Below are 16,974 nucleotides of genomic sequence, written 5' to 3'. Positions count from 1 at the left end.
GATTCTTTGAATTCTAAGTAAAGAAGATTATTCTTTAGGGATAGGTTAAGACTAGAGAAGTCAGAGATTTGTAGAGTCTCAGAATTGAAAGGGATCTCAAAGGCATTTAATTATACCTTAGAGGAACAAGAATCCCTTTTACACGATAGCTAACATTTACTTCGTACTTGAAGGTTTGCAGAGTACTTTTACATGTTAACTCATTTGATCCTTTTAACATCCTGGAGAAGTATATGCTAATATTCCCACCCTTGTTTTTCAGGTGAGGAAACTGAGCCTGAGAGAAGCTAAGTGACTTCTCTAGGATTACATAGCTAGTCAGTGGCTAAGACACAGTTTGAACTCATCCCCCAGTATCATACCCAGTCTTTATTGAAAGACCTCTGTCGAGGAAGCCCTGAGGCAGTGCCTTCCACATTTGCACAACTCTAATTGTTGGGGAGTTTTTCTCCATATCAAGTCTAAACCTGCCTCTTTGTAGCTTCCACTCATGGATCCACCTTAGCCAAGGAAATCAGTTTGGCTTTATCTCTACATCAGTGCCATGTTTGCTGATCACTTGATGCTTCCATTAAGATGCAAATCCAAGAGTTGGACAAACACTTTATAAAATTTAACAGAATCTGGAGAGGTTTAGATGTTTCTACCATTTATGTGACTCAAATTCCCTGGGTTGTTCCCTCAAACTTAAGGGAAACAAAACATGGAAGTCACTATGAGGGGGAGACCCAAGGGAAATGCAAGTGTGTTCATGTGTTTCCCAAGTGTGTGTTGGGGGGTTGTAGGGAATTGTATCATGTTTTAATACATAGCATTCTGGGCTGAATTAAAGTGGACAAGACAAACATATGCTTGAATCAGCTGCATTTTTCACTAATGGGATTTATCTAGTTTGACAATGTGATTATAGGATCACAGAATGATCTGGAGCAGGAAAGGGATTCAGGGGTCATCTACTCTAATTCCCTCAGCTGAAGACAGTAGAGATGAGGAAACTGAGGCCCAGGATGGCAAAGTACTGGTTCAAGGTCACACAGGTAATGTGAGACAGAGGAAGGATTTGAATCCAGGCCATCTAAGTCTAGGACCAGTATTCTTTCCAAAACTGCCACAATGCTTATAAAAAACACTTAGAATAGTGACTGGTATATGTAAAGAACTTAAATTCATGTTTCCATCCCGAATAAAGCCTAAGTTCTTTAGCCTGTTATTCAAAGCCCTCTACAATCTCATTCCAGCTTACCTTCTAAACTAGCAAACTCAATTCAATGGATATTTCAGCCTCATCTCATTTTACTAACATTTAGGTTCTATTTACCTTAGTTCCCTAAACATATGCTGGGATTTCTTAGTTCGATAGTTTTTCTTACACCATTCCCTTGTCCTTGCATGTCATTCTTCCATACATCTATGGGTTAAGATCCTTCAAAACTCTGCTGAAGATATTTGCAGATTCTGCTTGCTATTCCACTCTACAGATTGAAACAATGACCATCTCCTGTTCACCCTTGTGCTTCCAGTGCACTCTCAATGCCTGTGTTTGGCACAAAGGAGATGCTCCATAAGGATTGATTTGTGCTGAATTGCCCTGTGAAACGTTCACATCAAGTGGATTAGTGACAATCATCTCTCTCGTTATTACTGGGGGAAATGAAATCTATTAAAAGTTGAGGTTATTAGTCTAATGGATACTCAAGAGAATAAAGCCTCAGAAGAGTCTTGTGACCACAGATTTAGAGCTGAAACACACCATAGAATAAACTAATGAATGAATCACTTATTGAGCACCAATTGTGTGCCCTTGCATTGTCCTAAGTGCTGAGCATACAAATAGAAAAGGAAGATAGATACTCCCTGCTTTCAAGGAGTTCACAGAGTTCAGAGGTAACAAAAATAAGGAAGATTTTTAAATAATGACTCTTCTTCAGCATCATTTCCACTAACAAAATCATATCAGTTTCTGACGTTGAACGACTTGACGGTGCTAAGGACTTGGATTATGAGAACTTTCTTTTCTGGGTTTTTGGTAGCTGTGGCTGTGAGGCCTATAGAAGCAGTTGCTGGGCTTCATCTCCACAGGACTTACTTCCCTATGTAATGATTGTGGGCACTGGGCTGCAAGCATTGCTATTCCCAAGGCTCTTGGGTTCAGGGTCCTGGGTTGTCTCCACGGAGGTCTGAGGGGTGAAGGTCATAACAATACTTTGACTTGCCCAGCACACACTGTCTCCTATAACTCCTGCAGGGTGTCTTGTTGCTTGCTTTCTATGGAAGCTGGTTGGGCTGCAGTGGGAATGGCTGACCCTTTCTTCGTAGGAGTCATTTAGAGATGACCTAACACAACTATATTGTTTTACACATGAGGAAAGAGAGGCTTAGGGAAGTTCAGTCAATAAGCATTTATTAAGTGCCTGCTATGTGATAGCCACTGTACTAAATGCTGAGCATATAAAGAAAGGCAAAAGACAGTCCCTGCCTAGTTCATCATCAAGTATCAGAACCCTATTTTGAGCCTACTTCCTTTATTTCAAATTAGGTCCCCTTTCCAATCTATAACTCATAAGTAACAGGAGTTCTCCATTCAATGGTATCCCCAAGGAAGACACCATTCCCAAAGAACTATACTAAGAACAAGTTTTCATTAACATGGTGGCCTTTGGTGATATTTCTATAGCTTCCAGGACGACGCCTGCCAGATTGGACAGTGCAAGGAAAAATAGATGTATACCTCTGGCTTGGGTCTGTCAAGTACTCCGATGCCATTTTGGACAACCTACCTATTGGATATGAAGCTGAGACATCAACCAATGCAAGTGGTACCAGTCACCCCCCTGCCAGCCTGACCTACCAGGGTAAGACAATTACTGGCTGAAAAGACCTTAAAACCTCTTAAGCAGCCTTCTAGGGCTTGTCTAACTATGTAGGCATAGGGATCCATACATACTAAATGGAGGCATTTATCTTTACTTTCTTAATATTATCATTTACATCTTCCCCACCCAAGTCCCACCTCCTTGACAATGGTATACCTAAAAAGAATTTGCTAGAATAATTTTTTTCCACGTAAATTTATTTATTTTCAGTTTTCAACATTCACTTCCCCAAAATTTTGAATTTCAAATTTTCTCTCCATCTCTCCCCTAACCCAGGACAGCATGTATTCTGATTGCCCTTTCCTCCAGTCTGCTCTCCCTTCTATCACCGCCCCCCCCCCCAACCCCATCCCCTTCCCTTCTATTTTCCTGTAGGGTGAGATAAGATTTTTATACACCATTGCCTATATATCTTATTTCCTAGTTGCATATAAAAACAACCTCTAACATTCATTTTTAAAGCTTTGATTTCTACATTCTCTCTCTTCTCCCCTCCCCACCCACCCTCATTGAAAAGGCAAGCAATTCAATAAAGGTTACACATGTGTAGTCATACAAAACATCTCCATAATAATCATGTTGTGAAAGACTAACTATATTTCCCTCTATCCTGTCCCTCCCTCCATTTATTCGATTCTCTCCTTTGACCTGTCCTTCTACCAAAGTGTTTGCTTCTGATTACCCCTTCCCCCAATCTGCCATCCCTTCTATTATTCCCCCTCTTTTATCTTCTTCCCCCCTGCCTTTCTGTAGTGTAAAATAAAATTCCATACCAAATTGAGTGTGCATGTTAGTCCCTCCTGAAGCCAAATCTGATGAAAGGAAGGCTCAGTTATTCTCTTTCCCTTTCCCCTTCTTCCCCCCACCCCATTGTAAAAGCTTTTTCTTGCCTCTTTTATGTGAGATGATTTACTAAAAATTACCTCTCCCTTTTTCTTTTTCCTAGTATGTTCCTCTTGACGCTTAATTTTCCTTTTTAGATATCATACTTTCATATTCAGCTCACCCTGTGCCCCACCATATATATATGTGTATACATATATATGTATATAGGTATATATGTATATATACCTATATATATGGGTATATATATATACATATATATGTGTGTGTGTATATATATATATATATATATATATATATATATATATATATATATACATATATATATGTGTGTGTGTATATATATATACATATCCTCCAACTATCCTAATACTGAGAAAGGTCTCATGACTTACAAATATCATCTTTCCATGAAGGAAACTAAAGTTCAGTTTTAGTAAGTCCCTTATGTTTCTCTTTCCTGTTTTCCTTTTGATGCTTCTCTGGATTACCTTTTATTTGAAAGTCAAATTTTCTATTCAGCTCTATTCTTTTCAATAAGCATGCTTGAAAGTCCTCTGTTTCATTGAAGTTCCATTTTTTCCCTTGAAGTATTATACTCAGTTTTGCTGGGTAAGTGATTCTTGGTTTTAATCTTATCTTCTTTGACCTCTAGAACATCATATTCCAAGCCCTCTGATTCCTTAATGTAGAAACTGCTAAGTCCTGTGTGATCCTTATTGTGTTTCTACAATACTTGAATTGTTTCTTTCTGACTGCTTGTAATATTTTCTTCTTGACCTGGGAACTCTGAAATTTGGCTACAATGTTCCTTGGAGTTTTCCTTTGGGATGTCTTTCAAGAGGTGATTGGTGGATTCTTTCTATATCTATTTTACCCTCTGGTTCTACAATATCAGGGCAATTGTCCTTGATAATTTCTTGGAAAATGATGTTTAAGCTCTTTTTTTATCATAGTTTTGATCATGGTAGTCCAATAATTTTTAAATTATCTTCTCCTGGATCCATTTTCCAGATCAGTTGTTCTTCCAACAAGATACTTCACATTGTCTTCTATTTTTTCATTCTTTTGTTTTTGTTTTATAATTTCTTGATTTCTCATAAAGTCATTGGCTTCCATTTGCTCCATTCTAGTTTTTAAAGAATTACTTTCTTCAGTCAGCTTTCAGACCTCTTTTTCCACTTGGCCCATTCTGTTTTTTAAGGCATTTTTTTTCTCATTGGATTTTTGGATCTCTTTTGCCATTTGGATTCATCTAATTTTAAAAGTATTATTTTTTTCAGCATTTTTTGGGTTTCCTTTAGCAAGCTATTGACTCATTTTTCATGATTTTCTTGCATCCCTCTCATTTCTCTTCCCAATTTTTCCTCTACTTCTCTTACTTGACTTTCAGAATCCTTTCTGAGCTCTTTCATGGCCTGAAACCAATTCATTTTTTTCTTAGAGGTTTTGGATGCAGGAGCTTTGCCTTTGTTGTCTTCTGACTATATGTTTTGATCTTCCTTGTCACCACTGATTTAAGAAAATACCTCTTCACGGAGAAAGTAAGAATCTATAGTATGTCTATTTGCTCATTTTCTCAGCCAATTACTTGACTTTTGAGCTTTTGACTTTTGTTAAGTGGAGAACTCCAGAAACAGCATCTCCAGTGGCTGCCACCGCCCTGGAGATGGGCCTGGGGCCAAACTCCCTTCTCAGTCAGGTGAGAGACCCTTCCCACTGACCTTTGAAACTGTTTTTTAGCTTTTGTGGGTTGAGAAATCTGAAATTTGCAGCAGCTGCCAGTGATTCAGTTCCCTAAGGCCTGCTCCCACTTGGTCTATGCCATCATGGCCTACACTGAATTCTACTCTGCTCCCAGCTTGGTGTGACAGATCCTTCCCATAGATCTTCCTGATTGTCTTGGTCTGAAAATTTGCTTCAGTCTGTCATTTTGTGACTTCTGCTGCTCTAGAATTTGTTTAGTCATTTTTATAGGTTTTTTGAGGGGTTTGGGGGGAGAGCAGTAGCAGGTCCTTGATTCTACTCTGCCATCTTGGCTCCACACCCTAGAATAATTTTTTTTAAACACACACTGAATAAAAATTCCTACTTATATGGTAATAGGAGGAAAATCAATTTGAATTTCTTCCCTAAGACAGCACACAACTTGTGTTTCCATTTTAAGGAAAGGATGATTTGTAACAAAAAGTGAATGCGTGACTGATCAGAGCATACTGAATGGAAAATGAAGCAAATCCCCTAATAATACAACTCTCAGGCTGTGGGTTATATATAGAAATAGTTTATATTTCTCTCCAATGATCTGACTAAAATTGGCAACCTCAGAGGCCCATAAGCTCTCCTTGTTCAGTTCCCAGTTTGGCTTCTATGACAAACCACAGCTGACCAGAAAGCTAGAATACTTCACATGAGCTTTTTCTCAATTGTGGGTTGTTTCCAGAGACTGTCAACATATGTGAATCAAGCCTTTCTCCTAACATTCTGAATGACGCTCCAGGTGCCATCACAATGTAAACTTGCCAGCCACTGGCTGCTTGTTTTGTCTGCTGTCCCACTGAAGGTCATGTTGCCTTTCATAAAGTCAGCTGCTGAGGAGGCTTTAGAACTAGTGAAAGAAAAGAAAAAAAAAAGAAAATTAGACTTCCTGTGTTACTCAGTCCTTGTTCTTGCTTTGATTGTTCTTTGGTTTCAGTGGAAAACAAGTCATTTATCATGTAGGCCCTAAAACAGGGTCACAACCCATGGTTTAAGGAGTGCTGAAGGGGATACAAGTGGAAAAAGTTGGCAGCTAACAATGGAGCCATTTACTAATAGACCATCAGTCTTCCACTCCCCTCCCCTTCCCTCTCCTCTCCTCTCCTTTCTCTTCCTCTTCCATATAGAATCCTTATTCTACCACTTGCTAACTATGTGATCTTGGGAAAATCACTTTATTTTTCCCATGTCTCATTCTTCTCATCTGTGAAATGAGTATAATAATATCTATGTCACAGAATTATTGTGAGGAAAGTGTCTTGTTAAATACTTAAAGCATTATGGGGACATGATTAGGGACTGGACTTGTGATTTCATTGTTATGGAGATTGGTATGGATTAGAAAACTCCCTGTACCCATGCAGGTTGGCATCTTCTCTTTAGTTTACATCCTAAGAAAGTTGCTTAGAGTCCTGGGAAGTTCAGTGATTTGCTGAGGGTCACACAGTGTCCAAGGTGAGACTTCCTCAGGTCTCTCAAAGCTAGCTCTCCATTCCCAAGGCCACATTGATTCACAGTTTCCAAAGCACTTTCCTTACAACAACCAAGTCATATGTGTAGTCTATATACCATGATTCCCATTTTATTGATGGGGGTCAAGCTGAGGCACAGAGTAGGAAAGTGACTTTTCCACAGTCACTCAGCTTGCAAATGGAAGAGCAATGAATCAACTTTTTGACTTGAGGTCCAGTACTTTCATCACTCAAGCCTATAGTTTGGGGGTTTAATTCCACTGCTTACAGAAAGGCAGCTCTGACTTTTCTTTTTCAGGTAGAGTAAGTATAATGGTGGAAAAGTATCCTACTTCTACCCAAGATGATGATGATGATACGACAATAATAATATCCACCATTTATATGGCACTTTAAGATTTGCAAAGTGCTTTACAACTATGATCTCATTTTGTCCTCACAACAATACTGGGATGTGGGTGCTGTTATTATGTCCATTTTACAGCTGAGGAAACTAAGACTGAGAGACTTTTCCAGGGCCACATACTAAAAAAATATTTGAAGCTAAATTTAAATTTGGTTCTGTCTAATTTCAAAGGACTCATGTTGAAAGTGCTGTCCACCTCCAGAAAAAAAAAGCTGATGATTTTGAGTCAAGATTTTTCATTTTATTGTTCTTGCTTTTTTGTGTTTTGTTTTGCATGATTTCACATGTATAAGTGAAATCATACTGTTTGCCTTCTCAATGGCTGGGGAGGGGAATGGAGGAGATGGAGAGAATTTGGAACTCAGAATTTTAAAAACTGAATGTTAAACATTTTAAAAATGTCATTGAGAAATATTTAACAAAATTAAAATATAATTGGAAAAAAATTTTAAATGTACTTGGGTCTGTCTATAAACTATACATCTAAAATCCAGAGATTTTTTTTTTTAAATTTGCTCTTCCAACTGGGTTCTCCAAGGATCAGTTGTGGAAAGTTCTACCAGGCAAGAAGGGTTAAAGTATGGACTAAGTGATGGCCTGTCTGTCCACCAAGAACCAGCTTGGTTAAGTGGGAAGAGGTCCATTACAAAGAAACTGGTCACTATGGCTTCTACCTCTCATGGAACTATCTCTTAAGACATAGAAGGGATGAATTCTGAGGTATTTGAGGAATTTTGACCAATGCCATCAAAGGTCTTTGGAAATATTCAAGTGTTCTTTCAACAGATTATTGTTATTGACAAACGTTCACATGTGCAATATGGATACATGGGGCTGATAAAGACCAATAAGCACTTGTTAAATGCCTACTATGTGCCAATTAGGAAGCAAGCTATTGCAGTAGGAGAGAGGTGATAAGATCCTAAACTAGAGTATTGACTATGTGGGTAGAGAAAATTAGACAAGCAAGAGAGGTATTGTGAAGGTAGAAATGGTGAGATTTGGCAACTGATTGGTCATGTGAAATAAATGATAATGAGCTGTTGAAGATGATGATAATAGGTGATAATTAAATCCATCAATTTATGGGATATTTAGTTCCGTTGGTGTGAGGGCTTGCTGAGTCTTTTTCAGGGTTGTTTATCCACCTTTGGTGTCTATTTGGCACTCAACTCTTAAAGGCCTCCAAGAACCTTTAACATATGCAGTGGCCAAAGCCTGGTAAATCATCTTGGAAGAAAAGTTAAACCAGGTTGAGGATAACTGCTGTGCCTCAAACCCATTAGTGAGTGAGGAGAGTGTCTACCCCAAGCATGTGAAGACTCCACCCCTGCTCCAGTGGGCAGATAAGAACAATCTGTTCCAATAGCCAAGAAGGCAGCTGAAGCAGTTGGTGCTTGGTGAGACACCAAAGGTACCACAGTCATCCACTGCATTTCAGGTCATTGCCAGTCATCTTGACCTTTGTCTTACTGTAAGGGGCGCTGACCGCCACGCCACCTGCGACGCCACACTGACGGACATCAGGTAAACTGAGTCTAGGGCAAGGAAGGGTGAACAAGATGGCGCTGGAAGGGATGGCCCCACCCCTGCTTGTGTTTGTTACTATAGCTCCGGGTTTGTTTGTATGTGTTACTGTTACCATAGTTCGTTGTGGCAGAGACTATATAATCAGAGTGCTTGCTTGAATAAATCGGAGTTGCTTCATGACCTGCTCCCCTGCCTCATTCTTTTGCTCGCAAGCTCCACAGGAGGAAGAGCAGCCTGCTGGCCAGGCATAAGACTTGCTCCTCTCGGTGCGCTAAGCTGTTACCTTAGCATCTTACCACTCGAATTTGATGACTCTGGAAGAGAGACTGAGGCAACTCTGCCATTTAAATGCAATTCACATACAAGTCAAGATATCACTCCATGGTGTCTGCTTTGAAAATGAAGAATGAATAACAAAACCTGAGTCTATGGGAATTGATTAGATCATCAAGAGAGAGTGTAGAGAAAAAAAAGTGGGTCCAAGAGATAGATGTGATCAATTTACTAGTGGGAGTAAGACACATACAAAAAATCATCTTCCCTTCCCTTATTTTTTCACTGCTTCAAATACTGATACCTATTTTAAGACTGAGTAGAGTAGGCGTTCATGTGGAGACTGTGTTCCTATAGACTTCACACCAATCTCAGTGCAGTACAATGGGACTCATGGCCCGCCCTAATGGAAAACTAGTTAAAATCTTTTGGGAACATAAACATAGAGCCAACCCTTACCCAAAGACCAATGAAAACAGGTGAGAGACTTAGTCAAGAAGTATTTATTAAGTACTTACTATGTGGCAGGCACTTTTCAAAGAAAGATGAAAGACAGTCCCTGCTCTTAAGGATCTCACAGTATAATGGCAGAGAGAAATATCTGATGGTTGCATATAGTTCTCTATCTCTTTCACACAACAGACCTATTAACTGATGACTTTTTCCTGATTTGCTCACAGCCCAGCACATCTTCCAGTTAAGAGCGCACATGTACCAGGCCAGGGGACTCATAGCTGCAGATAGCACTGGACTCTCTGATCCCTTTGCCAAAGTCACCTTTGTTTCACACAGCCAGACCACAAAGGTGAGTAGGAACTTGGTCTCTTTCCCACAGGGAAAATGGTTACATGGCTGCATAATTGACATTAACATTGTGCTTTAAGGTTTGTAAAGCATTTTACATATATGATCATTGGATCTTAGCAACACCCTGGAAAGATAAGTACCTTATAATACTATATGGCTACTACTTGTTTAATATTATCATTTCCATTCATTCAACAAGTACTTACTAAGCACTTAGCGCCACTACATACAAATCTGTGCTAGGTGCTATGGGGTACACAAAAATATGATCATATATACACAGTCAAACATTGTTACTGCATCAGTTTGTTTTGTCTAACTGTTTTTTCTTGTTACAGTAAAAGGCTCTATTAGAGGCAGAATATTCGCATCCAGAAAATATTTTTTTAGATGTTTTTTGTATTTATTTAGTATTTTATTTTTCCCCAGTCACATGGAAAAACAATTTGTAACATCTGGTTTTACAACTTTGAGTTCCAAATCCTCTCCCTTCCTCCCTCCCCACCCCCCTTCATTGAGAAGGCCAGCAATTCAATACAGATTATACATGTGTAGTCATGCAAAATGTATCCATAATAGTCATGTTATGAGTGAAAACAGAGAAAAAGCTCAAGAAAAATAAATTAAAAAGAAGTATGCTTCAGTCTGTATTCAAACATCCTAAGTTCTTTTTCTGGGCATTTTTTGTCATAAGTCCTTTAGAATTGTCTTAGATGGTTGTATTCTTGAGAGTAACTAAGTCATTCACAGCTGATCATCTTACGGTATTACTGCTACTTTAGACATAGGTCATTTCACTTTGTATCAGCAAGTCTTCCCAGGCTTTTCTGAGAGCATCCTTCTCATCATTTCTATAGTACTCTAGTTTTCCATCATAATATACAACAATTTCTTTAGTCATTCCCCAATTGATGGGCATCCCCTCAATTTCTAATTCTTTACCCCTAGAAAAAGCTACTATAAGTGTTTGTGTACATATAGGTCCTTTCCCTTTTTGTTTTGGATCTCTTTTGTGATACAGACCTAGTAGTGGCTATTGCTATGTTAAAGAGTATGCGTGGTTGTATAACCCTTTGGACATAGTTCCAAACTGGTCTACAGAATGGTTGAATCAGTTCATAACTACACCAACAGTGCATTAAGGTCTCATTTTTCCCACATCCCCTCCAACATTTGTGATTTACCTTTTCTATCCTATTAGACAATCAATCAATCAAAAAGTGTTTTATTAATCACCTACAATGTGTTAGACTGGGGATACAGAGATAAAAATTCACCAGTCTTTGTGTTCAAAGAACTCACATTTTATCAAGCACCCTTTTGATAGGAGGGATAATTTACCCATGAGGTAGAGCTTGCATTAGACAGCTTCTAAGATTATATGATTCTGGAAAATTTCCATGATGCCACGTAATTACTCAGAATTTATAGAGGTGATAGATTAGCCTTTTTGCCTGGAAGGAGACCATGCAGTCAGTCATACCTGAGAAGTGGTTATATATCTAGTCACCACTATGTACCTAGTGGGCTGCCTGAATCCCCATTTACACAAAGGCAAAAGGTAGACCTCATCTCTTCTTGGCAATTCCACACTGTCTCAGGTTCCAAAGAACCTTGGAGAGGCCAGACTCGCCCAAGGGTAATATAAAATTCATTGGTTCATAGGATTTTGAACTGGACGAGACCTTAGGGATTCATCTGATTCAACCTCCTCATTTTACAGTTGAAGAAACTGTGGCCCAAAGAATTTATTTAAGTGACTTGAGCTCATACAATCCAGAACTGGGATTTGAACTTAGGTCCTCAGATACTAAACCCAATGTTCTTTCTGCCAATCAGATCTTTGCATCCTCTTAGCAGTAGTCTATAGCAGTTCCCAGCTTGTCTCAAACCAAACAGGAGATCTTAATCTGCTCTCAAACACAATAGAAAACCAGGGTTATTGGTGGAATCAACTAAACATTTGAACTCCTTGGGGTTTGATGGATTGTGGGGAGTTTTGCTTTTTTTTAAAAAAAATAAGTTTCCTTCTATCAGCAGTAATAAGGACAGGGAGCTTGTCACATGAGTGAAGTTATTTATCTCTGTATCCTCATCCTAGGGTCTTATTTATAGTACATATCCAACAAATATTAGTATAAATTGAATTGAATGGGGCTTCGTATCCCAAAGTGCCCTAGACACTAGTGTAATCATTCCAGTGACTGAAAACACTGCAGAGAATATAAATTACATTAGAATAGTGTCTGGTTAGTGACCAGGGAAAGAGAATTTTACTTAGAAGCACAACATTATTGAAGGTATGAATCACTGATGTTACAGTTTGGGGGAGCGGGTGCTGAGAGCAAGTAGTCTTGGATTTATGATAATATTTGAAAGAAAATTATTGAAGTTAGTTGCACTGATTCCAATATCCATCAAGAGAAATTCAGGATCTTCTTGAAATATTATGCTAAACCTCATTGTGTCTAAAGCATAAAATGGACTGAAACCAAAGAAGAAATGTGGTAAGTACAATATTTTTATGACTCGCATAAAGAAAAACTATAAAAATGCCATCTCATGGCCATCGTATAAATGATTGAAGACTCCAATTGGAGAAATCTTTGAGCTGAAAGTCTTAAATTGGGGGTACTTCTGGAGGTTCAGAAGTTTAGATAGAGGCTGGGTTTTCAGGTAGCATTAAGGACCTAGGGCAGAGAGGGGTTTGGGTATAGAAACAAGGATCCCCAAATTTAGCCACAGCAGCACTGAGTTTGTCTTTTGGAGCTCTCCACTGGGATCACAAGCAAAGAGCAAGGGGAATGTATACTGACAACTTATGGGAAAGTGATTCAGGCTCTTCAAGCAAGAAGGCTTCTCACCTCCCACCTCAGGTGAGGCATAGCATGCTAATGAGACCTCCTCTGTCTCAATTGGAATAGTTCATCTACTTCTCAAAGAATCTGGTATATTACCTAATATTTAGAAAGACGTAATTTACTTTTCTGAAACTCCCATCCTGTGCTCCTGGTCCTGTTTTTTAGGATCAAATAGAACAAGTGTAACCCCCCTTCCCCATGACAGCCCTTGAAGAACTTGAAGAAAACCTATGCATTCTTTAAATATATATATGTATATATACATATATATGTGTATATGTGTATATATGAGTATGTGTGTGTGTATAAAACCTTTGCCCCAATTACAATTTTTTAACATTTGTCTTTTTTAATGTTTGAATTCCAAATTCTATTCCTCTGTCCCTTCCTCATTCTCCCCTCCTTCCTCCCTGAGATGATAAGCAATCAGATATAGGTGATACTGTACAATCACATAAAACATTTACATATTAGTCATTTTGTACAAAAAGATTCAAATAAAAGAAAAAGAAAAGAAAGTGAAAAATAACGATTCTGTCTGTATTCAAACATATCAGTTCTTTCTAAGAAGGCAGATAATATGCTTCATCATCAGTCTTTTGGGATTGTCTTGGATCATTGAGTTGCTGAGAATAGCCAAGTCATTCACAGTGCTTCATCATACGATATTGCTGTTACTGAGTACGCTGTTCACTTCCCTTTGTATCAGTTCATATCAGTTGTTCCAAAAGTCTATGCATTCTTAAAACTTAGATCCACGTAACAACCCTGTAAGACAGAACTTGCTCTCTTTGTGGTGGCAAAGAATTGGACATTGAGGGGATGCCATCAATTGGGGAATGGTTGCACAAATTGTGGTATATATATATATAATGAAATATGATTGTTTTATAAGAAGTGAGGAGCAGGCAGATTTCAGAAAAACCTGGAAAGACTTACATGAACTGATACTAAGTGAAGTGAGCAGAACCAGGAGAACATTGTACACAGTAACAGCAGCATTGTGTAATGACCAACTCTGATAGACTTAGCTCTTCTCAGCAACGCAAGGACTCATGGAAAAGGACATCTACATCCAAAGAAAGAACTATGGAGTTTGAATGCAGATCAAAGCATACTATTTTCTATTTTTTTGTTTTGCTTTTTCTTCTCATGATCTTTCCCTTTTGTTCTGATTCCTCTTTCATAACATGACAAATGTGGAGATATGTTTAATATGATTGTTCATGTATAACCTATATCAGATTGCGTGATATCTTGAGGAGAGGGGAGGGAAGAAAGGGAGAAAAAAACGTGGAACTCAAAATCTTATAAAAGTGTGTGTTAAAACTATCTTTACTTGTAATTGGAATAAATAAAGTACTGTTAAGTGGAAAAAATAAAAAAACCAAAATAAAGCAAAATAAAAAGACAGAACTGCTTGTCTATGGATGACATCACAAATAGGATTCTTGTAGTAGGTGACTTCCAGCCATGTGCATCTCTGACTCCAATTCCTACAATACGATTAGCACATTGAGACTCAAGGTCCCACAGAAATGGAACTTGAAATTACTCAAGGTCCTAGAAAACTGAGACATGAACTTTAGTCTTGTAGACTCCAAGCCCACATGTTCCTTGTTCTGGGTGAGGGGGCAGGGTGATGTTCTGGAGTCGTGGTGGTTGTTGTTGGAACTGGAGCCTAATCAGTTCTGTTCCCTTTGCTCTTCAGGTCATCTTCCAGACCCTGTCCCCCACTTGGAACCAGATGCTGCTGTTCAATAACATCGTGCTTTATGGGGACCAGAGAGAAGTGGCTGAATCCCCGCCTCTGGTCGTGGTGGAACTCTATGACAGCGATGCCGTGGTAAGGCCAATGTGAGCCTCACCCTTCCTTTCCCTCCTTCAGAAGGGATGGACCACAGGGGGGGAGGGGCACACAGATTCATGAGTTTAGAACAAAGAGGCCTCGGAGGCCATCTGGCCTTACCTTTTCATTTTAGAAAACAAAGATGAGTAATACTAATGAAAATAACAAAAATGATAATAAAACTAATGATAATAACAGTGGCTAACATTTATATAGTGCTATCTATGTGCCAGGCATCGTGCAAGGTGCTTTATTATTATCTCCTTTGAATCTCATAACCACCCTAGGAAGGAGGTGCTATTATTATTGCTGTTTTATGGATAAAAAACTGAGGCCTAGAAAGGTTAAGTGACTTGCCCAAGGTCACACACAGCTGGTGAATATATGAGGCAGGATTTTTACTCAGGTCTTCCTACCTGAAGATCCTACACACTTTCAACTTTACCAGGCTGTGATAACAGTACCAAAGTAGCTTATAGACACAGTAACACCACTGGTTATGTTATCTTTTTATTTTATTCGAACTATCCAGCAGCTCAGTGCCACTATAGGCATTCTTCTGCTTTAAGTAAGTCCATTCTATTAAAATCCAATTTTATAAAACTTAATTAGGAAGGGGGAGGTACTTAATGCAACCGAGTAGAGGCTGGACTAAGTGTTAGGATGCCTTGAGGTCTAATCCTATCCTATACATGTATTTGCTCTGGGCAAGTCACTTATCCTTTCTCAGCCTCAATTTCCTTATCTATAAAATGGGGACAATAATAGTAACTTAAGAGAGTTGTTTGGAGAATCCAAGGAGATACCATACGTAAAGTGCTTTGCAAACTTTAAGGCTGTATGTGTGTGCATAAAATATACACACACAATAGACATACACACATACATATATGTATATATACATTTATATATGTATAAACACCTAAATATACTCACACACACACACATATATACACATACATACATATATATATGCTAGCCATTATTATAATCCTTGCTATTAACCATTTTACAAGAGTGTTTTTTGGTTTACAAAAGAACGCACCTGAACATTAATTAGCCTGAAGGCAATGAACTTCCTTACTCTAATGACCCTTCACCTAGGTTCTCTTTACCGACATAAATTACCATGCTTTCCCTCTCTAACAGTCAACCTTCTTGGGTTACAGGGAGGAAGTATCCCTTGGTAGAGGCCATTTTGGTGATGAGTCTCTCAGATCAGGGCCTGGCTGATTCTCAGACTGTAGGCCCCCAAGCAGGCTCCCTGCCTCCTTGCATTTAAAGCCTTCCCAGCTCAATTGGACTTTGTATTCTGTTGGCATCCTTCCATGAAATAGGGTCATTTCTAATCCATGAAAAAGCATCAGAGGATAACTTTAGTGGACTCATTTATTATTCATCCCATTTAGGTAACACAATGGCTTGAGTACTGGACTTGGAGTTAGGAAGCCCTGAATTCAAATCTTGCAACGGATGTTATGATCTGGGTAACCTGGATCAAGCCACTTAATCATTCAGCCTTAGTTTCTTCATCTATAAAGTGGGGATAATAATAGCATTTATTTCAAAGGGATTTTTGTGAGGATCAAATGAGATTATATATATATATAAAGCACTTTGTAAACCTTAAAGAACTATATGGACAGTAGCTATTATTATCTTGTTTATTAATCAATAATAAGAATGTTAATAATGTCTTATTTTTGTAGCTCTATATAGCTCTTTTACAAGTTATAAGACATTCTACATATTTTATGCCTTTTGATCCTCACCGTCAGCACATGAATTGAATTGGGTGACTATTGTCCCCATTTTTATGGATAAAGAAACTAAGAATCATGGGAGAAATTACTCGTGTGAGGTCACATGGCTAGTAAGAGACAGCTGAGACTGGATGGCAAGTCTGTGGGCTCTATATCCGATGTTCTTCTTATCATACCATATATGATTCGATTGACAAAAATCCAGTTGGTAGCACTGAGCTGATCAAAGGAAGGAAGAAAACACAATAAATACAGTGGAGTACTGAATGCATTTCACTCAGTAGGAAAATAGGTAGTATAGTGGATAGAGTACCAGGGCTGGAGTCAGGAAGACTGGAGTTCAAATCTGGCCTCAGATACTTACTGTCTGTGTCCTTGGGCAAATCTCTTAACCCTGTTTGCCTCAGTTTCTTTATCTGTAAAATGAGCTGGAGAAAGAAATGGCAAAACCTTTGCCAAGAAAACCCCAAACGGGATTAGGAAGAATCAGACACAACCAAACAACAACAGCCAGAAGGGGGGCCTACAACCTCCTGAAT

General features: G+C 38.7%; 1 protein-coding gene across 1 annotated transcript in view; it reads left to right on the top strand.

Moving 5' to 3' along the window:
* Window positions 1-16,974, top strand: part of FER1L6 (fer-1 like family member 6) — a 222,837-nt gene that overhangs the window by 92,311 nt on the left and 113,552 nt on the right. Inside the window, exons 19-21 of the mRNA XM_072606566.1 lie at window positions 2,675-2,852; window positions 9,836-9,960; window positions 14,535-14,669. Coding sequence (XP_072462667.1) covers window positions 2,675-2,852; window positions 9,836-9,960; window positions 14,535-14,669 — 438 coding nt within the window. The remainder of the gene's footprint in view (window positions 1-2,674; window positions 2,853-9,835; window positions 9,961-14,534; window positions 14,670-16,974) is intronic.

This window comes from Notamacropus eugenii, chromosome 4, assembly GCF_028372415.1.
Source record: "Notamacropus eugenii isolate mMacEug1 chromosome 4, mMacEug1.pri_v2, whole genome shotgun sequence".
Taxonomy (NCBI): domain Eukaryota; kingdom Metazoa; phylum Chordata; class Mammalia; order Diprotodontia; family Macropodidae; genus Notamacropus; species Notamacropus eugenii.
The sequence above is the reverse complement of the archived record's forward strand: the minus strand, read 5'-3'. Positions and strand labels throughout refer to the sequence as shown.